The sequence below is a fragment of the Pinus tabuliformis genome, chromosome Q, assembly GCF_031772625.1.
Source record: "Pinus tabuliformis cultivar Carrire ecotype Pingquan chromosome Q, CPIR1, whole genome shotgun sequence".
Lineage (NCBI taxonomy): Eukaryota > Viridiplantae > Streptophyta > Pinopsida > Pinales > Pinaceae > Pinus > Pinus tabuliformis.
The window spans coordinates 764,527,616-764,542,651 of record NC_142296.1 but is presented as its reverse complement, the minus strand read 5'-3'; the positions used below and the strand labels follow the sequence as shown (position 1 = coordinate 764,542,651).

The window sequence follows — 15,036 nt, the reverse complement described above, 5'->3', positions numbered from 1 at the left end:
CGTGATTTTGATTGAGGAGAGGGATACGCGGATTTCATGGGCCCTGATCCCATGGCATTTGGCTCTTTTTTTCATATAGAACTTGCAGATCTTGAAGCTCCACAATCTGTACATCTTGATCTAGGTTTAGATCAGCCACAGCGAGATCCAGTGTTGAGACAGAAGACACAGAAATTCAAAACACAGATCTACTCAATTGGCCTAAAAAGATCTCAAATCTGGCAGATCCAGTGATGAGATAGCAAAAGGAAAGTTTTCAAATAATTATAAAATACCTAAATGAAAATCCTCGGTTTTTTGGGTTCGGGGAAGGAATCTCATGGCAAATCTGAAGCATACCATCCAAATCCATATGGGTATGCCTTCAGCACTGCAGGTTCTCGTATTTGAAGGCAAGGTATTACAAGATCAGCACCAATTTGAAGATTATGGAGTGGGTCAAGACTCAAAAAATTTTCTTAAGTTTGAGAATGAGGGGAGCGTCTTCTGCCCATAGAGACATTGATGCAGGTTCCAAAAATACTAATGGACCCACTACATTCAAAGACACACTTAAAGGGAAGAATGATGCTCTAGCCGAATAGCCTTATTTTTTGCCAGGTCCTTACATCCCCAAATCTCCAAATTTGAAAACTGATTTTGCAGATCTTCAAAGCACGGCACTAATATGTCAATATAATGGTTTCTGGGCGAAACTAGAAGATTTATTTGCTTGGGTGCACTCTTTTTGGACAAAGAAATGTAATATCTATTTGTGCTCCAAAAAAAAATATAGTACATTTTGAGACAAGAAAGAGACAAAACTCTTAATGAAGGTTTGTGGTTTTGGAAATGTGATATCTATTTGTGCTCCAAAAAAAAATATAGTACATTTTGAGACAAGAAAGAGACAAAGCTCTCAATGAAAGTCTATGGTTTTCGGATAGAGTCAAAATCATTATAATCCCATGGTTTACAAGCATTGACATAACAAATATGGTTGTAACAACAATGTCAGTGTGGGTAAGGTTACCAAACCTTCCCTTTTCCTTCTTGCACCATCTGATATTGGAGGTCATTGGAAATATCTTTAGCAAATTCAAAACAATAGATTTAGATGGAACATTAAAGGGCATCTTTACTTTCCCCATGATATGTGTCCAGATGGACCTCATTGGAAATATCTTTAGCAAATTCAAAACAATAGATTTAGATGGAACATTAAAGGGCATCTTTACTTTCCCCATGATATGTGTCCAGATGGACCTCATTGGAAATATCTTTAGCAAATTCAAAACAATAGATTTAGATGGAACATTAAAGGGCATCTTTACTTTCCCCATGATATGTGTCGAGATGGACCTCAGCGAGGGTCTTCCAGGTTGTCTCCTATTAAAACATGAAAATTTCTAGTGGACACAAGTTTTCCATTATGAGAACACGGTTTTCAAATGCCAATATTGTTTCCAAACAGGGCATTTGCAAACTTCTTTCCCTCGTGCAAAAAAGGCACCCAGAAAAACAACAAGGCCCAAAGCAAAGGGGATGGAAGTTTACAAATAATACAAAAGAGGAAGAACTAGAGCTTGAGGAAGATATTCAGAACCCAGAAGAACAAACTCAAACTCATGGAGGTGAAGAGAATAGCAATGAACTAGGAGAAGACCTCCCAAGGGGAATAATTTCAAAGGAGATCATATTTGAGGACAAAGCGAACACATGCATCCAAAAGAACACATGCATCCGAAAGTTCGGATTCAGACAAAGTTCCTCCACAAGCGAAAGAAAATAGGATGTCAATAGTTACATCCACCTCCAAACAAGAAATTTGGAGAAAAGTGGAAAGGGAAAATAAATGATTTTTATCATTCTTAACCCCAAAAATTATATTTTGTTTTCTTTTTATTTTGATTTTATCTCTTTGGGCATCTGCAAATTGTAACTTTGTCCTTGTTTTTCAGGATGTATAAAATTAGATTTTTTTTGGGAAATTAAAAATGAAAATCAACAAGTAAATAAATAAATATTTTATAACATAGTGATAGCGTATTGAGCTCTCTCTCTCTCTCTCTTAAAATAAATTAATTGACATTGATATTCAAAAAACCTAATTCTATATTGAAATATTTTTCATTGAGCTCTCTTTCTCTCTTAAAATAAATTAATTGACACTGATATTCAAAAAATCTAATTCTATATTGAAATATTTCTTATATATATATATATATATATATATATATAAACCTAGAGGGTTAACTCAATTTGTCAAGGTGTCATTGAGATCAATAAGATCAATGAGATGTGATCCCTTCAAGTGAACCTACTCAAATTTTCCTCATATATATATATATATATAATAGCTTTGATATTCGAAAAAAAATTATGTATTGAAACACTATTTAAAAATATATACAAATTACATTTTTAACCCATAAAAATAAAATGTAAATCATTCTAGATCTTTGGCATCTATGGTTCATTTGTTTTAAGTTAAGTGTCAGAATATCCACAGTAATAACTATATTTGTCAACGTTTCAAATCCCAATAAGGATTCATTATCAAGACAATTTTTGAATGATGATAGTAGAAGAGCTTAGTAAGAGGATAAATAGTCATAAGATAATTTGATTTAAAGAGATTTTATTTTTAATTTTTATTTATAATAATTATTAACAATATTTAAAGTTTTTATTATAATCTTTTAATAAATTGTTTTTAATTTTATTATTATTAATAAAAAAAATATTTTATTATAAATAATGAGATAATATAACTAATTTTATATTAGATCAATATTGTTTGATATAATTAGAATAAATATAATTAGAATAAATAATTAATTAATTAATTGAATAGATATTATATAATTAAAAATTTTCACTTTTAATCACTCTCTCTAATATACAATTATATTATTTCATATAATTATTTTATCTCTCTAATATAAAATCATATTACTTCATATGAATGAGAGACTAGGTGGTAATGTCAACCAACCAACCAGACACAACAAAATAATTAAAACTAACTCAACATATATACCTAATATTTTTATTTAAAAAATATTTTATTTTTAATCTCGGAAACACATGTCAACTCAAGATTGAACACAAAAGGAATAAAACATCTTGATAATTGTACAATGCACCTCTTAACACAAATCAAAGTGAGATTTCTTATTTCATTGATGTGCATTGTAATTTAACACAATCAGAGTGAGATTTCTTATTTTATTGATGTGCGTTGTAATTAAAGGGTATGAGGGAAACTTGTAATTCCTTCGATGTTTAATATAGAGTTGACATATAAAATGGAGAAATCTCCTATGGAGTGCGAAAATAGGGTTTCGCTACTCTCTGACGCATAATGGTACACGAAGAGGATCGAATTCGCCATGGCCTCTCTAGGCACCGTTGCAGAGAGCCATAGTCTGAGCTAGACTACCACAAGCACCGGATTTTTTCTCCCGAACAGATCAATCCTCTCCATTGTGCTAGTATTGATCACTGGGCTCAGAGTATTCTTTAGCAATCTGCCACAGGGCCTCGCAACAAAGCTTTGATCTGCATCTAAAGTATTCGACGGGCAAATCTAGGCTTTTGGAGATCGGACACGTAGTGGCCTCTGGATCAGTTTACCTTTGCAGGATGTTATGTCAAGCAACAGGCATACCGATCGTTGCTCGCAGAAGTGGGTTCACCCATTAGATCCATTGATGGGACCCAGGAATCTCTTCAGCCCATCCATGCAGCGGATCAGCTCCACTTTCGATGGGATCTAGCAGTGCCCTTCGCATCGCTCTGTCGCAGAGGTGAGTCGGCCTCCGATCCAATCGCATGGAATATTTTCATGACAGCGAGGATGGATCTGCTTTGAAGAAGGCTCGATTCAAGGATGAAGAACTCACTGGATCCAAGGGCGACAATCATATGCCAGATCTGGCATCAACAACAGAATCACAGTCCTCAACAAAACCTTCAACCTTGCACACAGAAGCAGTAAGCGCAATCGATTGGGGGTTTTCTCGACAGGCTCTTGGGAATTTTTGGGTCTCGATGAATCCTCCCACGCATCAGAAAGCAGATCCATATCCAGATCCAGAACTTGTAGATCTTCAACCATCGAATTTGGAACCGCAGAACCCTATTCAAATTTTTGTCAAGCCTCCAAACGGAAAAACAACATTGATCTGGGTCCATGCTTCCCAAAAAGTGACCCACCTGAAGCTAAATATCTGGGATAAGCTCGACATTCCCATGAATCAACATAATTTGATCAGAATATTAGGTCAATGCAGAATCAATGTCTCTCCATCATCCATCGTCATCATAAACCTAACACTGCAGGGCGGATCTATTGAATCAAGCAAAACAAAGAGCATTGGGGGAATGACAGGATCCAGTCTTCCTAAAGCTACAACACCAAATCAAGGGCATAATAACGGAGGTCTTTCTTTCAAAGAAATCCTTAAAGGAAAACAGGCAGCAACAATTACTCCAGATCATACACATAATACCCCTAGGCCCTATATTGTGGAACCGCTGAATCAAGTGCCAAAACTAAATATAGACTTATCATAAACAAAAAAATATGTGTTCCAACTATGAATCCCTAGCGATTATATGTAGATTCAACAGCTTCTAGCCAAAACCAATGGATCTATTCCACTGGATCCTCACAAATTGGGATCTAAATTGTGAGATTCATCTATGTTCAAAAGGATTCTTCATAGTAAAGTTTGCATCATCGGAAATACGAGACTATGTATTACATGAAGGACCATGGTTTTGGGGATCTACAGGATTGTTTGTAACCCCATGGTTTCCAGAATTTTATGCAAACACAATGATAGTATCAAGAATGTCGGTCTGGGTTATGCTGCATAATCTCCCCCTTCACTTCTGGCATCAAAAAGTCCTAGAAGGTATTGGGAATCTCTTAGGGAGATACATCAAGACAGATACGTAAAAGAATTGAAGAACAAATCTACACTTTCGCCAGAATATGTGTGGAGGTGGACCTCAACAAAAGCTTGTCGGATCACATGCAATTGAGACACAACACATAGAGATGGACGCAGTACCTAGATTTTGAAATCGTGACATTTAGATGTCAAATATGCCGAAAAACAGGACACCTAGAAAATACGTGTCTTGATGCAAAGAGAGAGGCACGAAGGAAGAAGAAACCAAGAAAGCAGCGCAAAGGTTGGCAATTTCCTCTCCCAGAAGAGGAAGAGGAAGAAGAAGAACTGAAACCCCTTCAAATGAAGGAAATCAGAGTATACTAGAAAATATAGACAAGGAGGATACAAACGATGTTGGGATAGACATACCTATTCCCATAAGCGCCGCTGGAGAAGTTCCCTGAAACAATAGATTTGGGGGGTACCAAGCGCCATCATGCTTTAGAAAGCTCGGATTCAGAAAGAGAAAATCCATGGAAGAAGACAACCAACTAACTATCATATCTTCCACGCCATCACAAGATGAATGGTGAAAAGTTGAAAAGAAGTGGAGAAAAGTATAACCTTTCCTCCTTTTACTAGTTTGTTTCATGGTTTTATGATCACCAATCATTCACTGGCTTGATGGAATGCTTCTGCATCTACAACTTGTAATTTTGTTTTCAATAATAAAAATACAATTTTTCCCTGGGCAAAAAAGGCTCCACCCTCAACAAGGAACTTTCTATTAATCACGGAATCGAATATATGTTCATTCTAGGAATGCATATCACAATATGAACTGTAGATCGGGTGAAACAAGGGGAACACACAGAGAGTTTGGATCGGGGACACTCAGCGCCGAGTCCTCACCAGAGGGATATGACGATACCATTGCAGCGAAGTAGCAGAATGGTAGATTCGGCACGACAGCTACAGAACGTACCACATTGAACAGAAATTGACTCATGCATGCACTGACAGATGACAAATGTGGCTCTAATTGGTATAAGGCTAGATCTGTCACTAAGGAATAATCACACAGTAGATCTGGGCCTGATCCAAATCTTTATCAGAACATTGCAAGGAAAGACTATTTGCAAGAGGATCTAGAATGGGATGTGGATACAAAATCTAAAGTACAACATTCAAAAACAACTAGGCATATCAGTGAGTATGCAAAATTTGTTTCATGCAAGGCAATTATTGTTGGAGATCCTCACGATCCAAGACTATGGCATTACTAATGATTTGACCATCATCCTCAATGTGAGATTGTGTGGAGGTTGCTCTGGTTCTAGCTCGAAGGACACATGCTCTTTCAAAGATGCAATGAAAAGGAAGGAGGAATCCCATACCAAACCAATCTTGTATCCAAATCTACCTGAGCCCTATATCGTGAAACAGAAATCTCAAATACCAGCTTTGACAATCACATTGCCCAACGTAAATGAACTTTATGCAGATTTCCACACAAAAGCAGTGATATGTAGATTTAATGGTTTTGGCCCAAATCAGATGCTCTACATCAATGGATATTTTGTACATGGACACGACACTGTGAAATTCACCTATCTTCTAAGGAGTTTTTTTATTGTCAGGTTTCATACAATGAAAGATAAGGACTATGCTTTATATGAGGGACCATGGTTTTGGGGCAAATGCAGGGCTCTTCATGATACCTTGGTTCCCAATGTTGATGTACGACCATGGTGGTATCTGAAATCCCTGTATGGGTCAGGATACATAATCTACCAATGCATTTTTGGCACCACAAAGTATTAGAAGGAATTGGGAACTCCTTGGGGAGATTTCTTAAAATTGATATGGATAGAATGTCAAAAGGCATTTTACTTTTCCCAGACTCTACGTTGAAGTAGATCTTAGCCAGGGTTTACCCGATGGCACTATGTTGGTTCACAACAATATTCAATGGACTCAACCACTAGATTATGAAAATACAGGTTTTCGTTGTCATGGTCGTCTACAAACAAGACACCTTCAAAGTGCATGTCCACAAGCTAAAAAAAATCCTAAAAAAAACAAGAAAACCCCTCAAAAGCCAAAAGGATGGCAATGCATTGAATCCCCTGAAGAGGCACCAGAGGAAGCATACCTCCAAGAAAACAACACAAACAACAATAATCAGAGCGCCCAGAACATCTCAAAGAAGGACGAGATCGAGCACAGCGCTGCATTAGTTCTGAAGCCAACCTTCCCACAACCGCAGAGAGAGCAGCACACCCCTCGGAAAGAGGTAAGTGGCAACAAATGGAATAAACTCCCAGTGATTACACAAGAGAGTCAAATGACTATTATAACATCCACACCCAACACTGGTGGTTGGAGAAAAGTACATCAGTTTTTTTTGGATGAGTTTCTATAGACCCTGAGAAACTAGATATGGTTATTATGCATATTCTCTTTAGCATCTACAACATGTAATTTACGATTTTTCCTTGCAAAACATATTAAAATAAAAACATATAAAAAATTAGTAAAGAGAAACCATGTATATTTTATATAAAGTAAATGAAAATAATAAGTTTCATATGTATATATTTATATAAAATAAATGAAAATAATAAATTTCATATAATTGAAATACTTTGTAATGTATTTATGAAAAATGTGTAATATCACACATGATATATATATATATATATATATATATATCAAACAAATTTATCTAGATGTAAGATTCAATTTTGCTTCTAATTTACAACTCTTTAAAGAATTTGGTAAATCAATTCTTAAATCAAATCTCACAATCAATTTTTTTTTCCATTTTTCCACTTTGGAATAATATTTATAGCTTCCCAAACTACAAAAAGGAATTTCAGAAAATCATGTTTCAGTGGCAAAAGCAAGATGGTCGCCTCCAACGGATTGAGAAACATTTCCCTTGCATCTTGCCAACAGATTGAGAAAAGTTTACCTTGGATCTTGCCGGGGTCAAATGTCAATCAGTGAACCAAGGTCTCTTGTATTAGTCTTTTATGCATATAGCATTTACTTGTTGTAATAATAATTATGTTAGTTTGTAGTTAAATAGGAAAATAGATATGGACATACAATCTTGCATATTTTGCAGTTAAATAGGAAAATAGATATGGACATACAATCTTTTACATAGCTTGGATAAAAAAGATCAGATTGTTTCGGTTTTGGATGGCATTCCATGTTGTTAGATAACCAACAAGGTTGGTTTCCGGCAAAGCAAATTGAAGCCACCTAACAAATCTCTCAAATAGTAGCTTGCTGAGTAAATTAAATTTAACAAACAAACAAATATCTATATCTCAAACTGAACAATAAAATTATTATAAAATGAAATAACTCCTTTTTAATGAGTCCCTTTTCCACTCTAGAATAATGCTTATATAACATTATTATCAAATAAAATGAGTCCCTTTTCCACTCTAGAATAATATTTGTATCTCAAGCTAAATAATATAACGTTGTTATCAAATGAAATGCGTTGACCACCATACCCGAAAGACCCCGCCCCATTTAATGCAACAAAATCAGGTCCAACAGCGTAGGCTCGAAAAACCCCGCGACTTGCAGCAAAATAGGGTCCTTTGGTCGGGTTTCTTTAGATAGTGAAAGAATACAAATTTCTTGGGATTGAATTCCAAGAGAAGTTTAGATGAGAGACTAAGACGAAAAGAATTCCAAGAGAAGTTTCGATGGGAGACTAAGACCAAAAGAATTTAAGGATAATGGAAAGTCTCCTATTTACTTTAAAATAGGTGAAAAAAACTAAATTTTCGGATTGGAAAATCAAAAATATTTATATTTTTTTTGGTTTGCTGGTTACGCCAATTGTTCTTTATGGTTGTGAAGTATGGGAAGTAGTTATTTACTCTAAAATAGGTGCAGAAAAACTATCAAATTTTGTGATTGAAAAACCAAAAAAACCTTTTTGATTTGTTGGTTACGCCAATTGTTCTTTATGATTGTGAAGTATGGGGAAGTAGCGTGTCAACTTGCAGCTGTAAGCAGTTAGAAAGAGAATACAGAAACATCCAATAACTAAATCTCAAAGTTAAAGCCACAGCTAAAGCAGGTATTATTCCATTGGAAGCAACAGCAATAACTAGGTTAATAAGCTATTTAAATAACACTGGAAACATGGATAAACAGTGTTGGCCCTAGATAGCTACGAAAGAGGGATTAGATTGTAGGAAAAAAACTTGGATGAAGCAAAACGGAATGTAGTTGAATAAGTGGAACATCAAGCTACATGAACGCCCTACTACCAATGAAGAAATAAAAGAACTTGGGATGGAAAAATTTAGGACTACCATGTAAACCAATCACAATGGACAAAAAAAACGCTACATCAAAGAGTTCAATCCAAATTGTGATCATAGTGAGAAAACATATTTAAGAGCAACTATTAAAAGAAAAAAAAGGGTGCTAGTGGCAAAGTTTAAGACAAGATCACATCACTTTAGATGTGAGACTAGGACATAGAAGATCCCCAAGGAAATTTGGGAAGAGAGAACTTGCATTTTTTGTGATAAGGGTGTGTTGGAGACAGAATAGCACTTTATCATGGAGTGGAATGTGCATCATACAAATATATCTGCATTCAATATGAAAACAATTGAAATGTTGAATCCAAATTGTGATCATAATGAGAAAACATATTTAAGAGCAACCATTAAAAGAAAAACAAGGGTGCTAGTGGCAGACTTTAAGACAGAATCACACCACTTTAGATGTGAGACTAGCACGTAGAAGATCCCAAGGAAGTTTGGGAAGAGAGAACTTACATTTTTTGCAATAAGGGTGTGTTGGAGAGGGAATAGCACTTTATCATGGAGTGGAATGTGCAGCATACAAGTATATCTGCATTCAATGTGAAAACAATTTAAATGTTGATAACATGCACCATCTATTTGACAAAGATAAGATCAATCAAATTGCTAGCTTTCTAGTCAACACTCAACCAAAGATCCATCCAACATAGAAAAGAATATAAGATGAATTAACATTGTTATTCTTTATTATTCAAGAAAGATCCATCCGACATAGAAAAGAATATAAGATGAATTAACATTGTTATTCTTTATTATTCAAGGTCCATCCAGCGTAGAAAAGAATATAAGATGACTTAACATTGTTATTCTTTATTATTCTTTGTGAATATAAGATGACTTAACATTGTTATTCTTTATTATTCTTTGTGAATATAAGATGACTTAACATTGTTATTCTTTATTATTCTTTGTCCCTTAGGCTGCTCAAATCATTCATTTATTCACTCACTCATTTAGTTTAGGTCATTCATTCACTCATTTATTCACTGTCATTCATTTATTCACTCACTCATTTAGTTTAGATCATTCATTCACTCACTCATTTGGTTTAGCATTTTTCGCTCATTTAGTTTAGTTATTCACTCACTCATTTATTTAGTTTAGGTCATTCATTCACTCACTCATTTGGTTTAGCTTTTTTCGCTCATTTAGTTTAGTTTTTTGTATGCTGCATAAAAAAGGGTTATTTGTTTTTTTGGGGTTCATGTTCATTGGGTTGATTAAATATTGACTAAATCTTATCGGAAAATCTCAATATTAGAAAGAAAAAACACAAAAATCTCAATATTAGAAAGAAAAAACACAAATTTTAATGGATTTCCAACACAGAATGAGATTTTAATGGATTTCCTACACAGAATGAGAAAATTGATATGTTCATTTCACTTTTATTATCGTGTTTCCAAATGACAATACCTCCGGCTCCACAAAAACAAAAATACATAAATAGGTTGGGAACATTCTCGTTGGTTTACTTACTACTCCAACCTCGTGGCACCCGCCATTCGGCTATTCCAATCTCAAAACAAGATCAAGAATATATTCTCTAGTGGCCGTTGAAACCTAAAGGCACCCTGTTGATTTCAAATCTTGATTAAATTTTATCGAAAAATCTCAATATTAGAAAAAAAAAAAAACAGATTTTAATGGATTTCCTACACAGAAGAGAATTGATATGTTCATTTCACTTCTATTATCGTGTTTCCGAATGACAATACCTCCGGCTCCACCCAAACAAAAATACAAAAATAGGAATTGAACATTCTTGTTGTTTACCTACTACTCCAACCTCAGTAGCACCCGCCATTCGGCGATTCCAATCTCAAAACAAGATCAAGAATATATTCTTTAGTGGCCGTTGAGACCTAAAGGCACCCTTTTAAAGGAAATCAACCAGCAATCCTCCCACAACGCAAACAGAGGTATTATTATAAATACGGGGCCCAGGTTCGGCACACAGGTTATATAGAAAACTTGACCTTCTAAAGCACAAATGTTTATAATAGTGGAGAAAATAAAATAAAAAATGTGGATCAATAAAAAAATCAACATGAATGTATTTAGTTTTTACTGTGGAGTTTTGTGTCTACAAATATGTTGCACTTAACAAAGGGCTATTAATCTTTACAGTAGAGTCTAGTACAACATATTAAACACAAACAGTAAAACAATGTTCACATTCGATTCGTCTCAAGTCAATAAGATAGCAAAACTGTAATGGAAGTCGAACCATGAAGGCTACAAAATTAATCTCAACGATGAACATCATCAATTATCAATTTGATTCTATAATACGGATTTAACCATATACAGAATTAGAGCAACAAAACGGGAACGATACAGGATCCTCCAGATCATAACCACTTGTCAACCATGCCGCGAAAAATTGTATCATATCAAGAAAAACACCAGCTACAGAGATAAAACTGCATAAAGAACTTCTATAATTCCACGCATATAAACTTCATGTGTCCGCCTTAACTAAAAGGATGAATCCAGTCAATGAAAATCCTGACATGGATTTTCTGTAGATTGATACTATCATTAAACCCAAAGGCTCATTAAACCCAAAGGCCCAGAAACTGATGGCTCCCTTAAGGAGGGCAAAGAACTCAACAAATAAAAATAAGCAACTTCGAATAATGGTGGGCATTAATTTCCACAACCGGCACCAAATCACCACCCGCCGCCGCCACCGCCGCCATAGCCTCCACCACCGCCGCCGCCGCCATAGCCTCCACCGCCGCCACCCCCACCAAAGGTTCGCTCCTGTGCAATGTTAACACGAATGGAACGGCCTTGAAGGTCCTGCAAAGAAGACAGATGCAGATTTCCAATTATTTCACACGAACAACTACGCCCACAACGTATTAAAATAAACCTCCCAGGTAAACTCGCAATGAATAAATTGAAATGAACACTTCAAATTATACCCACATTCACTCAAGAATGTGTGAGACTTGAAAATTCCTGAAAATTCCTGGACTGCATAAATTTCAAAGACTCAATTGGCATACAGCAATGCATGCTTAGTGTATTTTTCGCTCCATATGAGACCCCAGAAAGACTGCTTGAAAAGTATGTGTTACAATATGCTTGACCTGGAGTTGCTTGAAGACAGAACTACATCTTTAATGCTGAAAAGGAGTTTTACCTATATTTCAATTTTTAATGCTTAAAAAGAAATTACCCATGTTTCATATTTATCTTCAACTTTAAAAAAACATCACCTGAAAGTACAATTTTTTTTTACCAAATTTAGAAAATTTACAACTGACTAATTTTAGTGAAATCAATCAACATGGTATCGGCTCACTATTGTGGTCAACCAAGTGTTTATCCAATCCCAAGTTTCATTCTTACTGAGGTAACCACATAGAGGTGGCACAAGTTGCATGGCTCATAACAAAGGCAAAGGAAGCTCACCCAACGGCCTGTAACCGCAGGGGCATTTACCAAAAAAATCATTTAAACCTAAAAAAGGAAACTTCATAAAGTTTCTAACAGACTTTTTTTTTCGCTCACACTAGCATTGTAATCATCTATAAGGGTTACCTTTCCATCCATGGCCTCAACAGCAGCATTGGCCTCATCTGCAGAAGCAAAGGTGACAAAACCAAAGCCCCTTGATCTCCCAGTCTCTCTGTCATTAATAATCTTGGCTGCAACAACAACACCCCAACAAAACTTATTTAGGTGAACATCAAAAAAAAACAACAACAAAAAATGCTACGAAGTAGAAGCACGTCAGCTGTGCAGCAAAATTCAGACAATATTAAAGCAGTAAGCAATCCTCATACCTTCCATGACATCGCCAAAGGTTGCAAATGACTCTCTGAGAGTCTGATCATCTATCCCATACGAAAGACCTGCAACTCAACCCATGAGCAGTAAGCAAAGTCTACTATTATCAATACAGGGAACAAAAAACACACAAGTGCATAACACTTTTCTCTAAAGCACCCAGTCTCAGTAGGCTTCAAGATTTTAAGCAATCAGTATTGTCTAATAAAATAACCCGACAGTACAAATCAAGAAAGCAAATATTTAGTTACGGTTCAAAGTTTCAGTAGGCTTTAACCCAACACAAGCGTTTCACAAACATACCTCTTACCAGGTCAAGATAACAAGAAATTAGTTACGGCTCAAAGATTTAGTGGACTTTTACCAAATGCAAATGTTTTACAATTTTAGGCCTTTTAAGATACAGAGCTTCAAAAGGCACTGTGGGATTTGAGGATATTTTTACCCTGTTACAGCATGTTAACATTAGGGCTAAACAACCAGACTCAAGGATTCACATGGATTAAGAAATCCTATAAATGTTTAGATTTAAGTAGGGTTTAACAAAATCTCAAAGCTACATATGCAAGAGCTCAACAAAATCTCAGAGCTACGGATTCTAAGGTTTTACACTGTATTACGGTTTAACAAAATCTCAGAGCTAGGGGTTCTAAGGTTTGACACTGTTAGGGTTTAACAAAATCATCAGAGCTAGGGTTCTAAGGTTTAACACTCTGTTAGGGTTTAACAAAATCTCAGTGCTAATGGTGCTAGGGTTTGGCAAATTCCCAGAGCTAATGATGCTAGGGTCTACGAAAAGCCCAGAGATCCAGAATGTTACGTCTATGATAATTTGTCCTTTATCTTCTTCTGCTTACCTCCGACGAAGACTTTAGAGGACATGCACCGGAACGCGGTGTAGATGGCCGGCACGTATACAGAAGGCGTTGAACTGACATGTTTAGTTACGGATTGCTTGAGCAAGCTTCCTAACTTGGTAGCGAACGCCATATCTGCTTCACGAAAGATAAAGGAAATAAAATCGTTACGAATGCAAAGCCCCTGATAAATGAGATAAATAAAAAAAACATACAGACAAAATATGCAATCGCCATTAATCTTTCATAAAGGCATTTGCCAGAACTAACAGAACAGCCAACGGAACGATCAAACTGAAGGAATACAGACATCCTTACCTTCAAGGTCAGGAACAACACTGAAAATTAATCTCCCAACAAAAAACAAAATATGAAATGAGAGCGCAACGCGCGGACCATATATTGGGGTTTTAGGGCTTGTGAAACCCTAAAGCTATAAATTTGACCCTTCGATCTGAGGAGAGAGGGAGAGGGAATCTGTTCCCTACGATGAAAATACTGGGTACCGTTGATCAAGGCGGTGTCGTTTTCAATGGGACTCGTGACAACCGTCGATTTCGACATTTGTTTGGTGTGGGTTTTTGTTTTCTAAAGAAAAATAGCAAAATAAATACATTAACATTAATATTTTATTTACGTGCATGTATATAAAAATGTAAACAATAAAGTAAATTTCTAAAAGAATGGCAAAGTGAAATCATTTTATATCTTTTTTTTAAGGATGGATGAAGTATTTACTGGGATAAGATAAGATAAGATAATTATATTTATGTTCAATTAATGACCACAAAGTAGATTAAAGGCACTGTTTAGTACAACTAGCATTTGAACCAGATGTTGCAAAGGAAACACCGTAAGGCATAAATTGAAGAACCCAAATAGAACAAAAAAATACTTTGATAAAGAATAAAAATATACTAATATCATTTACTCTACATTAGACTTCTCATATGCTATACATTATTAGAAGCTTAACAGAAGAAAAGTACTAAATAAATTTGAAGGCTTATTGACAAGTTTCACAGCCTTGGAATTTTGTTAATTTACATAGGCATAATTCTTATCAATTGTAATGTAAAATTGATACGATTAAGTATATTTTTCCTCTGAATAATTTGA

General features: G+C 35.4%; 1 protein-coding gene across 1 annotated transcript; it reads right to left on the bottom strand.

Annotated features, from left to right (window-relative positions):
* Nucleotides 1–11,502: 11,502 nt before the first annotated feature.
* Nucleotides 11,503–14,395, bottom strand: LOC149221731 (glycine-rich RNA-binding protein 4, mitochondrial-like). Its single transcript, XM_089385208.1, has 5 exons — nt 14,236–14,395; nt 13,918–14,052; nt 13,057–13,125; nt 12,812–12,918; nt 11,503–12,064 (listed from the first exon to the last, which is right to left on the bottom strand). Exons 2-5 carry the CDS (start codon nt 14,048–14,050, stop codon nt 11,933–11,935), a joined length of 441 nt encoding a protein of 146 aa, XP_089241334.1. The 5' UTR covers nt 14,051–14,052; nt 14,236–14,395; the 3' UTR covers nt 11,503–11,932.
* Between the last annotated feature and the right edge of the window lie 641 nt (nt 14,396–15,036).